This window comes from Synchiropus splendidus, chromosome 10 (genome assembly GCF_027744825.2).
Source record: "Synchiropus splendidus isolate RoL2022-P1 chromosome 10, RoL_Sspl_1.0, whole genome shotgun sequence".
In the NCBI taxonomy this organism is placed as follows: domain Eukaryota; kingdom Metazoa; phylum Chordata; class Actinopteri; order Syngnathiformes; family Callionymidae; genus Synchiropus; species Synchiropus splendidus.
In genome coordinates this window covers 11786942-11805620 of record NC_071343.1, presented here as the reverse complement: position 1 = coordinate 11805620, position 18679 = coordinate 11786942, and the positions used below count along the sequence as shown (strand labels likewise).

Genomic DNA, 18679 nt, shown 5'->3' with positions numbered 1-18679 from the left:
ACTTCACTAGATTATTGTGACATCTTATCCACACCGGCTGCAATGCTCTGTTGAGTCTCTCACATGAGGCGCACACTCTGCTACACAACCCGGTGTGATGTCGTCGTGGTAGCGAGCTCCCCCTCTTCTGCAGCCTTCCACTCACAGCAGGAAGAACAAGAATCACTGCAGAGATCACATCTGTTTTAATCCTCCTCCTCCATCACTCTATCCACCCACCCTTTTATCTTTTCTCCAACCTCCGAGGAAAGGAAACGGAATCAAGTGAGGAATACCAACAAGGACTGATGCTGCTCCAACATCGCAATGCATAGATCAGTTTTTTTTTTTTGAAATAAAGGAAATTAAATGTGCAATTTTAAGTTAACATAAAATTCCTTTTCAAAAAGAAAAGTAGTGCGATCTTTTTCTGTATCAATATCTCTGCCTGAAGAGGTTTGGCTTGGAACAAATATCCTTATTCACCTGTTGATACCTTGAGCCTCCAGTTTTGTAGACCAGATTCAAAACTCAGAAAATGAGCACCTTTTCACTAGTCCAATTGCTGCAGTGGCCCAAATATAACTTTAGATAATGATCGAATGCAAACTAAATACAACTCCTAGATGGTCAGCACTAGAAACATAACATTTTGCTACACCAAAAGGTGTTGCAAAAAGCTGGGAAATGAACTGTCAAAGCAAAGCAGCAGTTGAAGTAACCAACCTGAAAAAATATTGGTGTAGAACAATTGTAGAAAATAAAACTTCCAATTCAAATAGACCTCTATAAAGTAAAAATGGGGGGAAAAGGTGCATCTCAAAAAATATTTTACATGCCCCAAGAAAGGAAATTATCAAAAATAAAGGGGTGCAAAGAAAAGATTTAAATGAAACTTTGGTTAGACTATAGATTAGGGAACATGACTCACCAAAATATGCTACTCATTTTTGTTGGAATTGGTAGCATATTAGCCTGTTAATATTGATTATTAATTTAGTTCAGTTTAGCCTCTTGTGAGGCCAAACTATATTGATCACTCAAAGTTCGCTGAAAACAACACCAAAATGACGATGATGATGATTATGAATTGACAATTTATAAAATCGTTGAGCCATTGATCCGTTCTGAACAGAATTTAATTTAAATGGATAAAGATTGTTCCAATTGTAACTTTTTCTATTTCAGTTTTGAGGAGTCTCCAGCAAAATCTTCTTCCATTAAGTCATCAATCTTTGTGTGTTGACAGTTTTATTTGTTACGTTACGTTTGACAGCCGACACCGGCATGTGACAGTTGTGGAGAGTTCGGTGGACTTTGGATCACAATCGTAGTTTTAAACGTTGGTCGACTCCGAGTCTCTGGATCGGTGTTTGTTTTATTAGATGGACAATTGTGAAAAGATTTTTCATCACACCAGTTTGTATAATGATTACAATTACAATAATTCACATTATTACTAATATTTCTTCGATAGCATCTAGGAAATGTGTCCAGACTGGTCCATAGTTAAAGTCAACTGTTAAGAGATGTGATATACATTGGGGACAGCAGACAGACGGCTCAATTTAACCCCTAAATAAAGCTGGCAGAGCAGTCTATTAGACACCAGCGGCTTCTACCAGAGACGTGAAACATTGAATTTCTCATCTCTACTCTCTTAGTTTACTACAGTGGTACCTCGGTTCTCGACCACAATCCGTTCCAGATGGCCGTTCGAGAAGCGAATTGTTCGAAATCTGCATTGATTTTTCCCATTACAATTAATGGAAAAAGAAATAATGTGTTCCAAGCCTTAAAATAGTCTTTTGTAGGAGTGAATGTAGAGTGTCTGCTGCAGGTGCGCTGTTCGTCTATGTGTGTGGCCGCTGCAGAGTGAGTGAGGTCTCTCCAGAAGTGAAGAGGTGCCCGGTGCGTGTCCAGCTCTGAATGTGTGCTTCTGTGCAGTTTGGCTGTGACAAAGTCATAAACCAAGTCACGCTCTGTCCCAGACTCGCCTCATCCCTGTCCCAGCTCCAGCCCACAACAGGACATCAAACCCTGGAGTGGAGGTGTGGAGAGCGAGCACCTCCCCTGTGACACTCTACCACGGTCCAGTGCAGAGACAGGAAAGGTTTTACACCTCAATATGAAGAAAAAACAGTCAGTAAATGTAGCTAACGGGACACGTCTGCATACAGAGGCTGCGTTATACACAATAACAAAGCGCGTCGTGGGTCAGCTGATCGGTCCGTGCACAATATGTTTTTTCGGCTTTTTTCGGGGGCGTTCGAGTTCTGGATTTTTTGTTCGAAATCTGAAGCAAAAATATCTGCCCGACACATGGAATGTTCCTGTCTTGTGTAGAAATGAACTCAGCATAGTGGCTGTGACTTTTGATGTAGCATCTTTTGTCTCCCACAATCCAGGCTAGAGGTGAGACAGGGGTTTTAAATAGCTACTTGTCTTTTTGTCATTTTGCTGGTTAATCGGTCGATGTAGCTCGGCTGGAAGATCTATATCACTCTAAGTAAACATGACTTCCCACGCACTCTTAACAACAGTGCCGTGTCTCCGGCAGCTAGTCCTGTACAACAGAGTGATTATCACACTCTTAAGACGTGGCACGGTGTCTCCAGTCTGTGGTGACGGACAATATCCAGCGAAGTGAACCTCCATTTTGGTGTCATCAGGTGCTCTTGGAAGCGTAACTTCACTGCGGCGCAAGTGGCTTTAACTGGGGGCATAATTAAATGTCAGCGCAGGAGAACGAGGGAACAGTGTAATAACATGTCATTAAAGTGTGTGCGCCGCGCTCCCTATCACGTTGTTGCAGGAACAGTCAAATCATTGTTTCCCTCTCTGCATCTGCAGCCATAAATCAATGCGGCTCCGGGGGACGCCTTGGTTGCATTATGGAATATTTCTCTGCCACGTATAGACCGGGCATATTTTGGCTCTGCATATTTATTTCTGTTAGCGGGATATTAAGCCCAGCGGTGCATTCATAAAGAAAAATGCGTGGCGACAAACAGGTGATTGTTTATTTCCAACAATAAAAGACCTGGTTGCCGTGACAATCGGAAGCCAACTTGAAGCTGTTCAGGTTGTTCTTGCACAAATACAATGTATATCTCAACTTCTATGTAGCTGTGGTGACGTAATGCGTCGTGAGTGCTCATTATGGGATGCAGCAAACGTCACCCGTGCTCCGGAGGTTAGGATTCTGCTCCTCTACCCCCAGGGACTGGATTCATGTCCCAGTGAGGGAACCTCTGTTTTTGCCATGAGCCAACATGACTCCTGAGTCATGGACGGTGCCTCATTGATTTGATTATGAGCTGTGGTTTGCGTTCTTGTTTTGCTTTTATTGAATTTAATTCTCACAAGCATCAAGCATCCAGCCCTTCCAAAAAGCATGCATCAAAGGACGCCAAAGGGCCCATACTTTCTAAAGTTATGTGACCAAATGTGTGGCTCTGCAAATGTTCATATTCATATTTGAAACTAGTCCATGGTGCGGCTGACTATCATTTCAGCTGAATGGGTTCTGACTCTGCCTCTCTGATAAATGACGCGTGTTTCACCCCGAAATCAATTTATTGTATATTGCCAGGTTCCATATCAGTAATGGGTTATAAAGTCGTTTATCACAAACTGTCACGCTGTGGAGAATGCACTGATTTTGGTGTGGCGCCTGAACGCGCTGCGCGGCTGACACTGCCGAGTCAGCATTTAGAGTTTCCTTCCTGTTCCTCAGAAATGTTCTTCACATGAGCCAATTTTTACAGGTTGACAGACTAACACCACAACCTTCAACTTCACTCCATATAGTCTGTTTATAGCCAGTGAAAATTCGATTTATTCTGCCGCACATTACAGTCAACCTCAGTGCCGGTCACAAAACTGAGGCAAACTCCCTGAAGCTACCAAGGTTCCTGATAAGGGATATTCGTGGTGAATCGGTCAGAGCTGGGTGATCAATTGATCGCAACAAATAAATCCTGGAAGATTGGTGGTCTTTCACCCTGCTGTCCGGTTGAACACTGACCTGTTGGCCACTTGGATGCAAGTCTCCTCCAGGACCATCAGAAGACCATGTGTTCTGAATCTGACTGACATCTGAGAGCACCGGAAAACGTGCTTCTTCATAATGTAGCGTGTGAAATCTGTTATTGCAAAAGTGAGCTCACATAGAATGTCTTTTTTTTTTTTTTGCATCTTTCACAGAGGATCTTGGTTTCTGTTTGTAGCATTATTCACCAAGCTAACAGGTTCCAACACAGCATCATATTAGTTCCTCGATCCCAGTGTGCTGAGTGAAGCTTGTTCTTACATGTCGTAATATTTATATCCTTTGTTGTTCAGAACATGTGTTATGTTCTCTATTGTATATCAGGGGCTTATTTTGTAATTTTAAAATTAATTAAATTGTCTATTTAACAGTCAAAAAGTGTCTTAACAAACTAAGTTACTATCGTTTTTTTGTTTGCATTTCAGATGCTTCAAATGTCATTTATTTAAAAAAATAAATAAATAAATAAATAACCATATTGCTCAACCTTAGTCACAGTGCGTAATAAATTATTACAGTGGATACAATAAGTGGCTTCATCACAAGTGTGCTAGTCTCTTCAGACAAGTGAACTTGCAGTGAGATGATTTATGGATGGGTAATAATGTAATTGTTATAGTCAAATTCATAGATTTGATATTAACTTTGTATATATTTATTAATGGGCAGCTCTGTGTCGCGATGGTTCACACTGCTGCCTCTCAGCCAGAAGGTTCAGGGTTTGAATACAGCTCTGGGTGGAGTTTGCATGTTCTCCCTTTGCCTGCATGGGTTTTCTCTTGGTACTCCGGTTTCCTCCCACAGCTCAAAGACACGCTCATTAATAATAATTGGACACTGGTGTGTGTGCCCTGCGATGGACTGGTGACCTTTCCAGGTTGTATTCCTGCCTCCCGCCCAATGACTGCTGGAATAGCTAGCTCATTTAAAACATGATTTTTTTTTTTTTTTTAACCCCCGCTACTTTTGATGATCAAAATTGCGGAAATTACGCGTTTTCAGATTTGAGTATATTAGGCCAGTACGTTGTATATTTGTGTCTTCATATGATATAGACCTCAAGTGACTTTCCATTCTTCTTGTCGTTTTTTAGAATATTGATCCTGACTCCGAAGAATAGTTCACCCTTGTTGACGCTTTACTTTCACTGGCACTGCTGTCGTTGGGTGTTTATTTTTTGGCCTCTGATCAATGTCTTTCTCCGTCACCAGATCTGAAGAGGGAAGCCAGCATCTGCCACATGCTGAAGCATCCTCACATCGTGGAGCTGCTGGAGACGTACAGCTCTGACGGGATGCTCTACATGGTCTTTGAATTGTGAGTCTCGCTGCGCTCCAGCATCCGTCACCAAAACACATCAAACCGCTCACATGCAGGGAAACGTAACGCAAGGCGGGGTGATGCAGCAGAAACCCGGGGAGAGGAAGCCGTATTATATAATCACCGATGAAAAGAGCAAACTTGTTAAGGCGATGAGATGGCGATTGCGTGAAAAAAAAAGGTAGTGGAGTTGCTGCGTACGCTTTATTTTAAGAGATTAGATTAGGATTTCACACTCGCAACCACCTCCAGGATCTTCTGAAAGCGACTGCTTCCCTGACTCATGCTTCCGTTTCTTCACTCCTCACTTCCAGAACTAATGCCATTATCATTTAATTCGCTTATCGCTGAACCGGCGAGCGCCGGGATTGGTGCTCATCGTTTTATCGCACACCTCAAGAGCGGCCGGAGAAATAGCATTCGAGGAAAAAGCCTGCAAGCTGCGTTCATAAATGATTTTAATGGTTTCCTGCTTATTTGTCCGGACAACACAGGAGCCCATGAATGTGCTGCATTGGTCTTTGTAAGTGTAGTGAGGCTGCAATAACAGATATTACAATGAGGCAAAACTACGGATGAAAGCGTGTTGACTTCAATTGCTTGAAATATTTTAATGTTTGCTGCTGCTCTTATGGATCATAAACACCAACGTTTTTAATGTTTAATGACGATGGCTCGCGGGTTTCAGACTGAGAAGTTACATTACAAACATCAGGCTCCTCAAATGGAGAGTCAGTGGAGAGACAAGTAGCCACTGAAGTTTTACAAGCGTAGCGATGAATATACACTGCTACATTTAAAATACAAATCGTTTGAAACAAAAAATAACATTTAGGTAAGGTAAAAGATATTAACCATTAATAGCCATAATACCATTAACATTTTCTTGTCTACTGTTAATAATCTGTAATTACAGTCTTGTTTACACTGCTCTTCTAGTGAGTGTGCCATGCTAGAATATGGTCTGTTAGTCCGAACTGCATTATGAATAATAACTGGCTAATATCCTGCTAACGCACATAAGAAGAAGTGGTTTATTTATAGAGATATATTTTCATTAAACTAACTAAAATTATATCAATATAGAAAGAAGTTATCCTTAATATTTATTAAAACCTATAATATTCTAAAATACTGAGGATTCAAGTTTTACAAGCAAAGCGATGTGTATATACTGCTACATTTAAAATACAGTATAAATAATTTGAAACAAAGAATAACACTTTAGGTCAGGTAAAACATATTATTCATTAATAGCCAATCATTTTCTTATCTACTATTAATAATCGGTAATTATGGTCTTGTTTACACTGCACTTCTAGTTAGTGTTCCATGCTAGAATATGGTCTGTTCGTCCAAACTGCATTATGAATAATAACTGGCTAATATGCAGATAATGCACATAAGAAGAAGTGGTTTATTTATAGAGATATATTGTCCTTAAACTAACCAAAATTATATCAATATAGAAAGAAGTTATCCTTAATATATATTAAAACCTATAATATTCTAAAATACTGAGGATTCAAGTTTTACAAGCAAAGCGATGTATATATACTGCTACATTTAAAATACAGTATAAATAATTTGAAACAAAGAATAACACTTTAGGTAAGGTAAAACATATTATTCATTAATAGCCAATCATTTTCTTATCTACTATTAATAATCGGTAATTATGGTCTTGTTTACACTGCACTTCTAGTTAGTGTTCCATGCTAGAATATGGTCTGTTCATCCAAACTGCATCATGATTAATAACTGGCTAATATCCTGCTAATGCACATAAGAAGAAGTGGTTTATTTATAGAGATATATTTTCATTAAACTAACCAAAATTATATCAATATAGAAAGAAGTTATCCTTAATATTTATTAAAACGTATAATATTCTAAAATACTGATGATTATGATGAGTAAAAGGAGGTGTGTCATATTTATTAATATTATTAAGATACTTGGTTGACTTTCTTTTTAGAGCAACAATATGTATGTATGTATGTATATATATATATATATGTATGTATGTATGTATATATATGTATGTTTCAAGGTTGACAGTTATGGAATGTTCTGAGTGGTGACCTCAGGTTTGGTGTCCAGACACTGACCTGGCATAATACAACCGCGACACGTTTCAGTTGCACATCAGCATGACGTGAGAAACGAGTCCCTCTAGTGGATCCCCGACGTGCGGACAAGCAAATCAATACACAATCACGCAGTCATTTAAAAAGCGTTAAAGTTTTTTTTTAATGTGTTCTGGCTCTCCTGTGTTTTCAGCATGGACGGAGCAGACTTGTGTTTTGAGATCGTGAAGCGAGCAGATGCTGGATTCGTCTACAGTGAAGCTGTCGCCAGGTGAGGTTTGAAGTTCCGCGCTCCATTTACTATATCGTCTTTGTTCTTCAGAGAACTTGGTGGTAACTCTCACCTTCTTTTTGACAGTCACTACATGAGGCAGATCCTGGAGGCGCTACGTTATTGCCACGACAACAACGTCATACACAGAGACGTAAAGGTATTCAAACAAAGACAACTACACTGAGAAACGAACGTATAGATGTGTCATTACGACCTTTTCCTGCTGCTACAGCAACTAGTTTTGCCAGTCTCAAAATGAAGCGTTAGCATCCTTCAATACTAACCACAGATATTTGTTCATCTTTCATGTATAATGTACTTTGTAATTTGTCTGTATCATCAAGAAAACACAGTCCAATTTGGACTTGACTACCCTTTGCAAAAAAATAGTTTCATTTTTAGATTAGAAAAAGTTGAAATAGATAATATTTTGGTGCATCTGCAGGTCTGACATCCCAGAGTCTGTACCTGCATTAATAACAAAAATAATCTAAAGTTTGGAGAGAAACTGCGTTGACGCTTCTTTGTACTTAAACATCACTGGCGGTAAACTAAAAAACAAAGGTGTCAATTATCTAGCTCGACGCTGCCTAACAACGGCGACTTCCAAGAAGACATCACGCAGACGCTGAATAAAAACACTTGACAAGCATTATAAATATGGAACAGAGGAAGATCTGTTGTCCTGGGTGTTTGATCAGGGAGTTTCCGATGCAGGGTGTATTTTCCCGCTCTCGTCTTTGTGCTATCAGAGTCGCCATCTCAGGTTTCTGCCCTTTGCTGGTGACAGGCACAAAAACAGCGTCAACAGACGACAGAGCTGCTGAATATGGATCAGCACCGCCGCCTCTCGAGCATGAAAGTCACGGAATAGATTTAAGTCCTCAAGTTCATAAATCACAGTTGTGTTTGTCTGTTTTTTTGTTTTAATGAATAAGCATTAACGTTGTTTGTGAGGAACTGCACAAAGCTAGTTTCGGTTTTGAATTGTGAAAGAGTATAGAAACATAGCAAACTGAGTAACTTCTACTACACTGCTTTGGATTGTTGGACTGAACAAGCATTAAGTGCTCCTAAAATGTTTACATTTTTATAATGCATATTTGACCTGGTGGACTCACATGCGCTTTGACATCCTCTCAAAGGTGCCTTCTCAGGTGTAAGATCTTACTTTTCTTCTTTGGAGTGTGATCTTGGTGAGGAAGTCTTGCTATTCTTTTTTGGTGTTGAACCTCAGGGTGGGCTTCCAATTCAATCTGCAATCTAGCTAAACAATGTGTGTTAACATCATACTGATGAAGCTAAAAAAAATACTATACTTATTCTACACCAACAATACTTAGAATTTACCATGGCCTTACACGCTGCTTGTGGATGCCAAACTGACCTGTATCTGATCAGTAAACACCGATTACTCCTCAAATTTCAATAGAAACTAATGTTGCTCAGATGAAACTTACACGTGTCCTCGATCTGCTTATGCATAGTAGTAACTACCTCAGGCACTTTATTAGCAGATCGTCTTCTTTAAATGCAGCAATGCTACCTGTTGCTGCTTTTGCGACTTTTGGTCACCAGAGGGTTAAATACAGTGGTACCACGGTTCTCGACCACAATCCGTTCCAGACGGCCGTTCGAGAAGCGATTTGTTTGAAATCGATTTTTCCCATTACAATGAATGGAAAAAGAAGTAATGCGTTCCAAGCCTTAAAATAGTCTTTTGTAGGAGTGAATGTAGCGTGTCTGCTGCAGGTGCGCTGTTCCTCTATGTGTGTGGCCGCTGCATGTGGGAGGGGTTGCCGAGTGAGTGACGTCTCTCCAGAAGTGAAGAGGTGCCCGGTGCGTGTCCAGCTCTGAATGTGCGCTTCTGTGCAGTTTGGCTGTGACAAAGTCATAAACCAAGTCACGCTCTGTCCCAGACTCGCCTCATCCCTGTCCCAGCTCCAGCCCACAACAGGACATCAAACCCTGGAGTGTGCGCTCCAGCCTCGGAGGTGTGGAGAGCGAGCACCTCCTCTGTGACACTCTACCACGGTCCAACGCGGAGACAGGAAAGGTTTTACACCTCAATATGAAGAAAAAACAGTCTGTAAATGTAGCTAACGGGACACGTCTGCATATAGAGCCTGCGTTATACACAATAACAAAGCGCGTAGTGGGTCAGCTGATCGGTCCGCGCACGTTATGGTTTTCCGACTGGAGATCTGGATTTTTGTTCGAAATCAGAATCAAAAAAAGTCTTGAAATTTTTGTTCGAACTACGATTTGTTTGAAGTTCGAGACATTCGAAAACCAAGGTACCACTGTATACAAATGCATGCGAAAAACAGTGACATGGACAAGATTGAAGTGGTGGTATGTGTTTGAAAAAGTACATTTTAGACCTTATATGTCGATTTTTGTGTGTTCTCTTGCTAGCATTCCCCATTAATTTAAGCTTGCACAACTCATTTCTCTCCACTGGTTCCAACATTGCTAATCTCAGTCAGCTAGGTGCTGCCCTCGCGATCCAGCGGCAGTCAGCTGATATTTTCAAGTCTGTTTGTTTTTCCTGGAGGTGGGGGACTGGTGCTGCGGCTGCTCATCTCGGGGTTGTAATTCAATTCAAACCCGCCAATTTGAACTGATACAGGTGTTGCAGCACGACATGGTTGGATATGTTGGATGAAAAGTAAATAAGTGCCGGACATTTAGCATGTCTGACATTGGCTTTCATCTTGATGAAAGCTCCTGCGGGATCTGCCGTGTGATCATCAGCGCAGCAATTTGTCTTCAAACATCAGGCTTTGATGGTTCGCTCTCTCTGTGGTTTCCTCTGACTGCGCCGCGGTGTTTGCCTAATGTTGTGCTCGTCTTGCTGGTGATTTGCAATACAGTTTGTAATACAGGGTTATATTGTCACCACACCATGTTGTTGAGTTGTGCGCTAAACTTCAAAAGGTGGTCTTAATTTGAGCCTGATATTTATAGTGTTGAGTGACTAGATAAGTGGAACAGATAGCCACCCTCTTCCTCTCGCTCCCTCTCAGCCTCACTGTGTGCTGCTGGCATCCAAAGAAAACTCCGCTCCAGTCAAGTTGGGAGGCTTTGGAGTCGCGATCCAGCTCGGGGAGTCCGGACTGGTGGCAGGAGGTAAAGTACTGTTTATTTTTACCGGAGCACACTCACCTGGCGTGAGATCATTTATAGCAGTCAAGTCATTTGAGACCGGATGGAAGTTCGAGGATTCTCCCGTGGCGTGAAAGTCAGCTCCAGCCTTCTGTCGCCGCAGGTCGTGTCGGGACGCCACACTTCATGGCTCCTGAAGTGGTGAAGAGAGAACCGTACGGTAAACCCGTGGACGTGTGGGGCTGCGGCGTCATCCTCTTCATCCTCCTCTCAGGCTGTCTGCCTTTCTACGGCACCAAAGAGCGACTGTTTGAAGCCATCTGCAAGGGCAAATACAAGGTCAGAAAGTGGCTGTTTAAGAGTCCAATAAAGGTGGCGATATACTTTTTTTCTTTAGACTCCAGATGCAGAAATCTTTTCATTTTGCCATTCATAAATTCAGTGTCTACAGATGTGTCAAAAAAAAAAGCCTGGGCTCATCATGCAGTTTGTCAAGGACAAAGTTGTTGACGTTTGAAATTCACATCCAAGTACAAACTTGTTTTTAGTGAAAATAGAAATAAATATTAAGCATTTGTTTTACACATTCAGTGATATTTTGTATTGAATAATCCCATTTTTGCTTTTCATTGGCTTTTTCTGAATGAAATATTGACACCTATTGTTCCCTCTTTGTTACATCTGTTGTTTTCTATGCTCATGAATCCTCCTCAGTGATTCCGAGCCCTCTTCTTTTATGTTTTCTGGACGTCAATACGCTTCAACTTTGTGTCTGGTCTTGCAGTTAAATCCCCGTCAGTGGGCCCAGATCTCTGAGAGTGCGAAGGACCTGGTGAGGCGCATGTTGATGCTGGACCCTGCGGAGCGGATCACCGTCTACGAGGCGCTTAACCACCCTTGGCTGAAGGTAGCGCCGACAACCTATCTCAGCCATCCAAACACGAGCGAGCAAAACCTTATCGTTTCTGCTGATTCATCAAAAAGTCATTTCTTTTACAAATTTGTCAGTGGAGGAACCAAATTCTGGATGCAGCTTGAAAGAAAAAAAACAGAATAAAATGTTGAACTATGAAAAAGAAGTGTGTGTAGAAACACACCTCACTAAATGATGTGTCAAGCTGCAGTTGAAAGCATGAAGCAAGAGGGAATTCAATAATGAAAGTGACGTCAACCAGTGTGTTGAAATAACTTATGTGAAAGATGATCTTCTAGCTTGCTGGATAAATGACAGAGAATACCAGTACATAAGAATGACAGAATGTAGCAGGTATAAAAATGTAGCATGGAAATGGCACATCATCTTATAGATCAAAATAACCAGATATTGAATGAATGTTTTACGTGTGTTTATCGAGCCGGTTAAGACGTATTATACAGAGCTGAGTGTAATATTTGGACACGTTCCTCCTTTGTTTAGGAGAGGGACCGCTATGCCTACAAGATCCACCTGCCAGAGACGGTGGAGCAGCTGAGGAAGTTCAACGCCAGGCGGAAGCTCAAGGTCAGCGTGAAGATCTCAGAAGTCCTGAATATCCCTCCACTGCTGACGCATTTGTTTGGTGTTACAGGGCGCAGTACTGGCTGCAGTGTCAAGCCACAAGTTTAATTCCTTCTATGGAGACCCTCCTGAGGAAGTTCACGACTTCTCGGACGATCCCACCTCCTCAGGTGCTCTCACACGCACACACACACGCGTGTGGCCCTCCTTTACCGTCATCTTAAATCAGGAGACATCGGTGCACACAATGCTCTGCTCAAAAGAAAAATGTAGTAAAGTTCATTGGGTTATTTTTGTTAGCGTCAAAAGTGCAAGAAAAAGTAGACCATTTTGTGATGTTGTGAGGTTGCTGTCCACTAGAGGGCTCTTACTTTATCGCCTTGGTTTCATCGAATCCTGCACACGAGTCATTACTGTCTTCTTCCTCCAATATTATATATATATATATATATATAATAGTTTTTTAAGCTCCTGGAAAAATCATGGAAAATATGATTTCTTGAATGATTTAGACTGATTCAGAAATGTGTTCAACAAAATAAGATGTATGGTGCCTAGATTGTGCTCTGACTGAAAGTCCTGATTCACACTGTGGTGTCACACTCCATTCCTCAGCTTGCAGAGAGCCGCGAACCTTCAGCCTTCTGCTGCTGACAGTTGGAGTTTGACTGACTGATTAGGTCACATATTTATCAAGTGTACGACGGTCACATGCCTGTTTGTCCCCACAAGCAGTTTTGGATCTGATCAGTACTGACCTTCCTCTGAACAGAAACCTGATGAAAAGGTTGTTCTTCTGCGAAACAACTGATTCTACTATAAAACTCAGTCTTGAAATAGCTTGACCCACAGTGAAGCAACAACACTGATGTCATGCTCAAGGCCACAGGGCCCAAGTGAGTCCAGAAAGTTGGTTTTGTGTGGCCCATTAGAGATAAATACTTCAAAATTAAATTCAATAATAATTCAAGTGCTCCAAAAAGTGACTCGCCAGTCAATTCATTGTGATGCTGTGACTCGTGAAGATTACATTCTTTGACAGGTTTGCTACCTCTCAACAATGACTCTTGACAGCTGCCGAAAACAACTTGGAAAATGTTATGAGGAGTTTATGGTTGATGAAAATGATCCTCTGATAATCAAAAGTGAGAATCATATAGTGTTATGTTTAGATATGTATTTCCTGGAGTCGACTCTTATCAATCCAAATTCAGTTGAACCTGTGACTTGGACTGTGTGACTGAAATGGTTACAGTAAAATGGTAACCGTTAAAAAGAAAAAGTATAAAAGTTGAACCCTGTAAAAAATGTTTATTGAGAAAAATCCAATCCAACTGTAAAAGAAACATAAAGTGAAAAAAAAACTGGACAAAAAATAAATTCTACCAGAGTAAACAAGGAAAGTCACCAAAAAACATTAAAAAGTTGACATCTGAAAAACAAGAAGAAAACGATGTTTTGATTGTGGGAAGTGACTTGTTCATAAATCGACCTCTCTACTGTGCTCCACATGAGTGTGTTTCTTCAGTGTCCAAGGCGCCTGCTAACTTCTCCTAACTAACTGAGCCATTGTTTCTCTGTCTCTAATCCTGCTGCCTCTGCTAGGGCTTCTAGCAGCAGAACGTAGGTATCCGTTGGCTCCTTGTGTGTTGTGTTGCAACGTGTTTATTTTGGCGTCTGCGTAACTTAGTCGCAACAGTCATGTGATGTAGACCTCAGCATGTTTTGGGTCTTTCCTCACCCCTGTGTGGGGCTTATGTCTGAGCGCGTGTGTCGGCGTTACAGGAGCGGTGTCTCAGGTGTTGGACAGTCTTGAGGAGATTCACGCTCTGACTGACTGCAGTGAGAAGGATCTGGACTTCCTACACAGTGTTTTCCAGGACCAGCATCTACACACGCTCCTCGATGTGAGTATCTTATTATGCTGTAAGCAGTTCGATTCCAGCTCGAGCGTCTCTCTGGAGTTTTTATGTCCTGCTGGTGTCCTTCAAGCACTCCGGTTTCCTCCCACTATTCAAAACATGCTGCATTTTTAGTGTTAGTGGTTGTCTGTCAGTGAGTTCAGGAGTGGTGAGAGCTTTCCAGGGTGTCCTCTGTGGATTCCCTAAGGTAGCTGGGATACTTTCAAAGTTGCCTGTGTTCCACGTTTTCAACTTAAAGTGAGTCTGAGGTGGACGTGTGTGTCCAGTTGAGGGGAGGGTTGCAGATGTCTCCCACCCTGAAAGAGGGAGGAGGGGGAGGCAGCAGAGAGGAGCGTCGCCTCACATCGGCAGCACATAACAGCGTCTATTGTGCCGCCGTGCCATTCAGAGGAAGCCGGACGCCCATCAATATAGTACTTAGTGAGAGTGACTTCCCGCCTGGACCCTCGGGGGAAGCAGCTGGATTCATCTGGATTAGATCATTTCCACACCTTTTGTTTGTCTGCAAAATCCTCCTCTTCTCTTGGGTGAGTCTTGACTTTAATTAATGAAGTTGATCTCGATGGTGTCACTTCAACAACATCAACTGGACCAACCTTATTGTTTGTTTCTCTTCTTATAATAAATCAAATCGACATAACACTGTTTATCATATACCGTACGATAAATATTCTCTTTTGTTTCTTGAAGTGTAGTCTTCACCTGTGTTTTCTTAATTTTTTATCATATTTTTTTATCATAGTTCGTACTTGTAGAACTTTCTTGTTGTTGTTTCAAGTGATGAATAATACTTTTTTTTCCAGAAAAATATTGTGTTATATTCTTTTAAAAATATAAATACTTGGTCTCACTTTAGATTAGGGAACATACCTATATATCACCATAAATACTCCTCTATAAATTTTTTTTTTAGAAGTGTTTCATATGGAGGCTTGTTGAGTTAAATATGCCATTTTGCTCCTTTTTTTCTTTTTACATCAATTGTGAGTTGTGAAATTCCAACATGTCAAGTGTTCACTCATGCTCGTGTACTACTTGACAGCAGAAAATCTGCTTATTTGGAGAGATCGTGAGCAGCTCATAGCGGCTTCCAAAGAAAGAATGAAGACAGTTCTATCAGGAGAAAAGAAAATCCATCACAGACTGAAGCAGGGAGATATTTTTCCCCTCCCAAACCCACAAAATACATCAACACCCACTTGTTCACCAAACTGTTTTTGAAAAATATGAGTAAACAAGTTCTTAAAAGTGGATGGACGTCACCACTTTCCTTCACATAACAAACAACTATACAAAACAGTTTGGTCCTTTAAAGAAAGGAATATATATATATATTGTGTTTTTATAGTTTGTCTGGGGTACTTGTCCCATTTAGGGTCAGGTAAACCTGCAGAGGAAATGCTGGTGAGACGTTGACAACTGGTCCCCTTAAGAGCACAAGAACAAGAGAGCAGTGTACACATTAGCTGTGTGCAGCTGTGGGTCCACACACACACACACACACACACACACACACACACACACACACACACACACACACACACACACACACACACACACACACACACACACACACACACACACACCAAAAAAAAGTCTCTTTAAAGTGTGTTAAGTGGATTTTTGTGGTCTAGCTACAATAGGGCTTGGACCTTCTTGGACAGGAAGTCATTCTGTAGCAGAAAATTATTTACTCTCTTTTAGTTTTTCTTTTCTTCTACTCCATATTCTGTTTCTATTAAGTTATTGTTTTCTCTTATATTGACTCTCGCAATATTGTATCGATACATTGATTTAAATAAGGTCTTGTTTTATCTCTTTGAACTGTGTCCTTCCATGGAAGGAAGAATGTTCTTCTGTTATCTGAGTCTATGTGACCACGAAAAGCCGGATATTGAGCAATTTGCATTAACCTGAGAGTCAGCCGCGTCTGCTGGTTGTTGCCTTGCACACGTCTCCACAAACACGGCCAGGGCGTCTAGGGTTTTCACATCTACACGGCAGCAGGTTAAACCAACACCAGATGAATAACCAACATCACACGGTTGTTTTGTGTCTCATCTCCAGGTCTTCAATGCGTCTAATTGAGTCCTCAGCTGCAGCCTTTGTGGAGACTGTGTGTGTGTGTCAGAGCCTTTTTGTCTGCTGACACTCTGCAACACACCCACACACTCGTCTGACTGCGCTGGTGTTTGCAGCCACACAGTCTTATTAGTCGGCCGCGATGTTTATCCACAAAGCTCTTGTGTGACGAGGACACAGTCACTTCTTGTTGACATTTAGGGCCGGGAACGTAAACAGAATAGTCATGACAAAACACAGCGCAAGAGCGGATGATGAATCAGATATTCATCAGGAGAATAGAAAACGTGAGTCGGGGGAGAAATATATCTATCTATTGTCCTGCGCTTTCACTTGCTCAGGTCGTGGGGGCAGCACTGGGGCCTCATCCCAGATGCCCAGAACATTTATGCTGTTTATCATAGGAGGAGCAGTGCTTCTACACTGGAGTCTCTCCAAAATGACTGAGCAGAGAAAACTGTTTTCACGACTTATATCTAAGACTCAAGACTCAAAAAAGGATGCGTTTGATTTTGGCATTATCCAGCTTATGTGTGCTCTGTTTGTCTGACTGTCTGACCTTTCGTTCCAGCTCTACGACAAGATCAACACCAAGTCGTCTCCACAGATCCGCAACGCTCCCAGTGATGCTGTGCAGCGAGCCAAAGAGGTAAATGGACGCACACGACCTCATGTGCTTTCAAAAGCTTCGGCCTCACAAACTGCCGCCTCACCCTTTCACTCACTTCAGCTTCATTAATAAAGTACTAATCAACTGCTCTCTGCTCAGCGCTGCTGGTGTTGGTCAGTTTGGGTTCAAATATCTGACACTTCTGCCTCCAGTTTTTGGTCTCCAAACGCACATTTTTGTTTCCGAAACAGCATGACATCACTGCCGTTTTAACTGGAGACTTGCATTATAAACTCGCCCAGATATGTGGGACTGTTTTGAGTTGCTCCCACGTCCTGTCCATCGACTTCAGCCTCAGGGTGTTGCACAACCATGGTGCAAATCCATCAACCACCAACAAACTTTGTTGAGGCAGAATTGTGGGACTCTGGAAAAGTATCTCTCAGACCTGCTTCCGTTCTGGTGACCACGGCTCACCCTGCTTTTTGGGCCCCAATCCACGTTCCGTCCTGTTTGGCTACTGAAATACTGGGGACTCACTTAGACGTGTGGGACTCCGGGAGGGTATGGGATTTGTGCATCTATCTTGCCTGGACTATACAATCCCAGTCTCTGTTGATCATTTCTGTGATGGACTCATGCGGATTTGTTGGGCTCAGGGATTTCAGGAGTTTCTCAGACACCACTAGATGGACAGACCAACTTCCTATTTACACACCAATGAAAGGTGATTCTTTGCAAGGTTCCTGACTTTGTGATTCTAGGACTCACTCAGATTTGTGGGACTGAGCGATTCCATGATTCCAACCACTTCCTGCTCAACCATTCAACTCACAAAGATTGACCCAGATTTGTGGGATTCACTATCTTATCCCAGGATGTACGTACGTCATTCTGAACTAATTTATGAAACCGTTTCTTTTTGTTGATCCTACTACAAAACTGGTGATGTGAAGAGTGATTTTGGAGTCGAAGTTAATTTAGGTAACACAGCAAATAGTGCTGACGTCTGACAAATGTTATTGTCGAAATGTTCTCTGTCATTGATGCCGGCAGTTTCAGCTGACTTGGTGTTGGAGCCGCCTGTCAGTACCGTGCGCATGTTATATTGACTGGAGAGTCCACTGAGGGTGTGGCGGAGTCCTACAGCAGCTTGATGTCTAACTCTATAAATAAAAGGGTCAGACTTAATTGCTGCGAGGCCACAGTGAGACCACAGAGACTCTGTTGTGGCCTGCTTGAGTCCTGGACCGCAAGAAATTAGATTCCTGTTAGAAACCGAAGAAGACAAACCCTCACAATGGCGTCTATTTGTGTTATTTTCGATCCCACTATTGCTTTGCCACCGAGGACTTAGTGACCTCCTGAGGCTTATTTGTCTACGAGCCTCGCCGCTGTGACTGGGTTCACTGCTGTGTTTGCACGGATATGTTTTAATAAAGATCCGCGGACGCTCCGCTGGCCCGCCGTCCTTATTAGAAGTGCGAGCTCACACAGCGTGGACCATTAGAGCGACGTCTCATCCTGCTGTTGGGTCTCCGGGGTCTGAGGTTTTGACGATGCAGATAGATGACTTGTGTGTTTACCTCTCAGAGAAAGGTAGCGTGGATCAAGTGTGGCGCGTTTCTGCCTGGTTCATAAACCGTTTCTGTTCAGGGAGCAATTAAAAAGTCTGAAGGAGCCGGCTTCTTAAAGTCCCGACTCCGCCGAGACAGGCGCAGCCATTTAGGGCAGCAGAGCTC

The 18679-nt window shown here is 42.0% G+C and overlaps 1 protein-coding gene across 14 annotated transcripts in view; it reads left to right on the top strand.

Annotated features, from left to right (window-relative positions):
* Positions 1-18679, top strand: part of caska (calcium/calmodulin-dependent serine protein kinase a) — a 75773-nt gene that overhangs the window by 39253 nt on the left and 17841 nt on the right. For 11 of the 14 annotated variants that reach the window (XM_053877328.1, XM_053877324.1, XM_053877323.1 and 8 more), the window contains exons 3-13: positions 5245-5350; positions 7637-7714; positions 7802-7874; positions 10747-10849; positions 10989-11164; positions 11610-11732; positions 12243-12326; positions 12394-12493; positions 13929-13946; positions 14109-14230; positions 16899-16976. In XM_053877328.1, coding sequence (XP_053733303.1) covers positions 5245-5350; positions 7637-7714; positions 7802-7874; positions 10747-10849; positions 10989-11164; positions 11610-11732; positions 12243-12326; positions 12394-12493; positions 13929-13946; positions 14109-14230; positions 16899-16976 — 1061 coding nt within the window. The remainder of the gene's footprint in view (positions 1-5244; positions 5351-7636; positions 7715-7801; positions 7875-10746; positions 10850-10988; positions 11165-11609; positions 11733-12242; positions 12327-12393; positions 12494-13928; positions 13947-14108; positions 14231-16898; positions 16977-18679) is intronic. The other 3 variants (XM_053877337.1, XM_053877335.1, XM_053877333.1) reach the window with 1 other exon arrangement.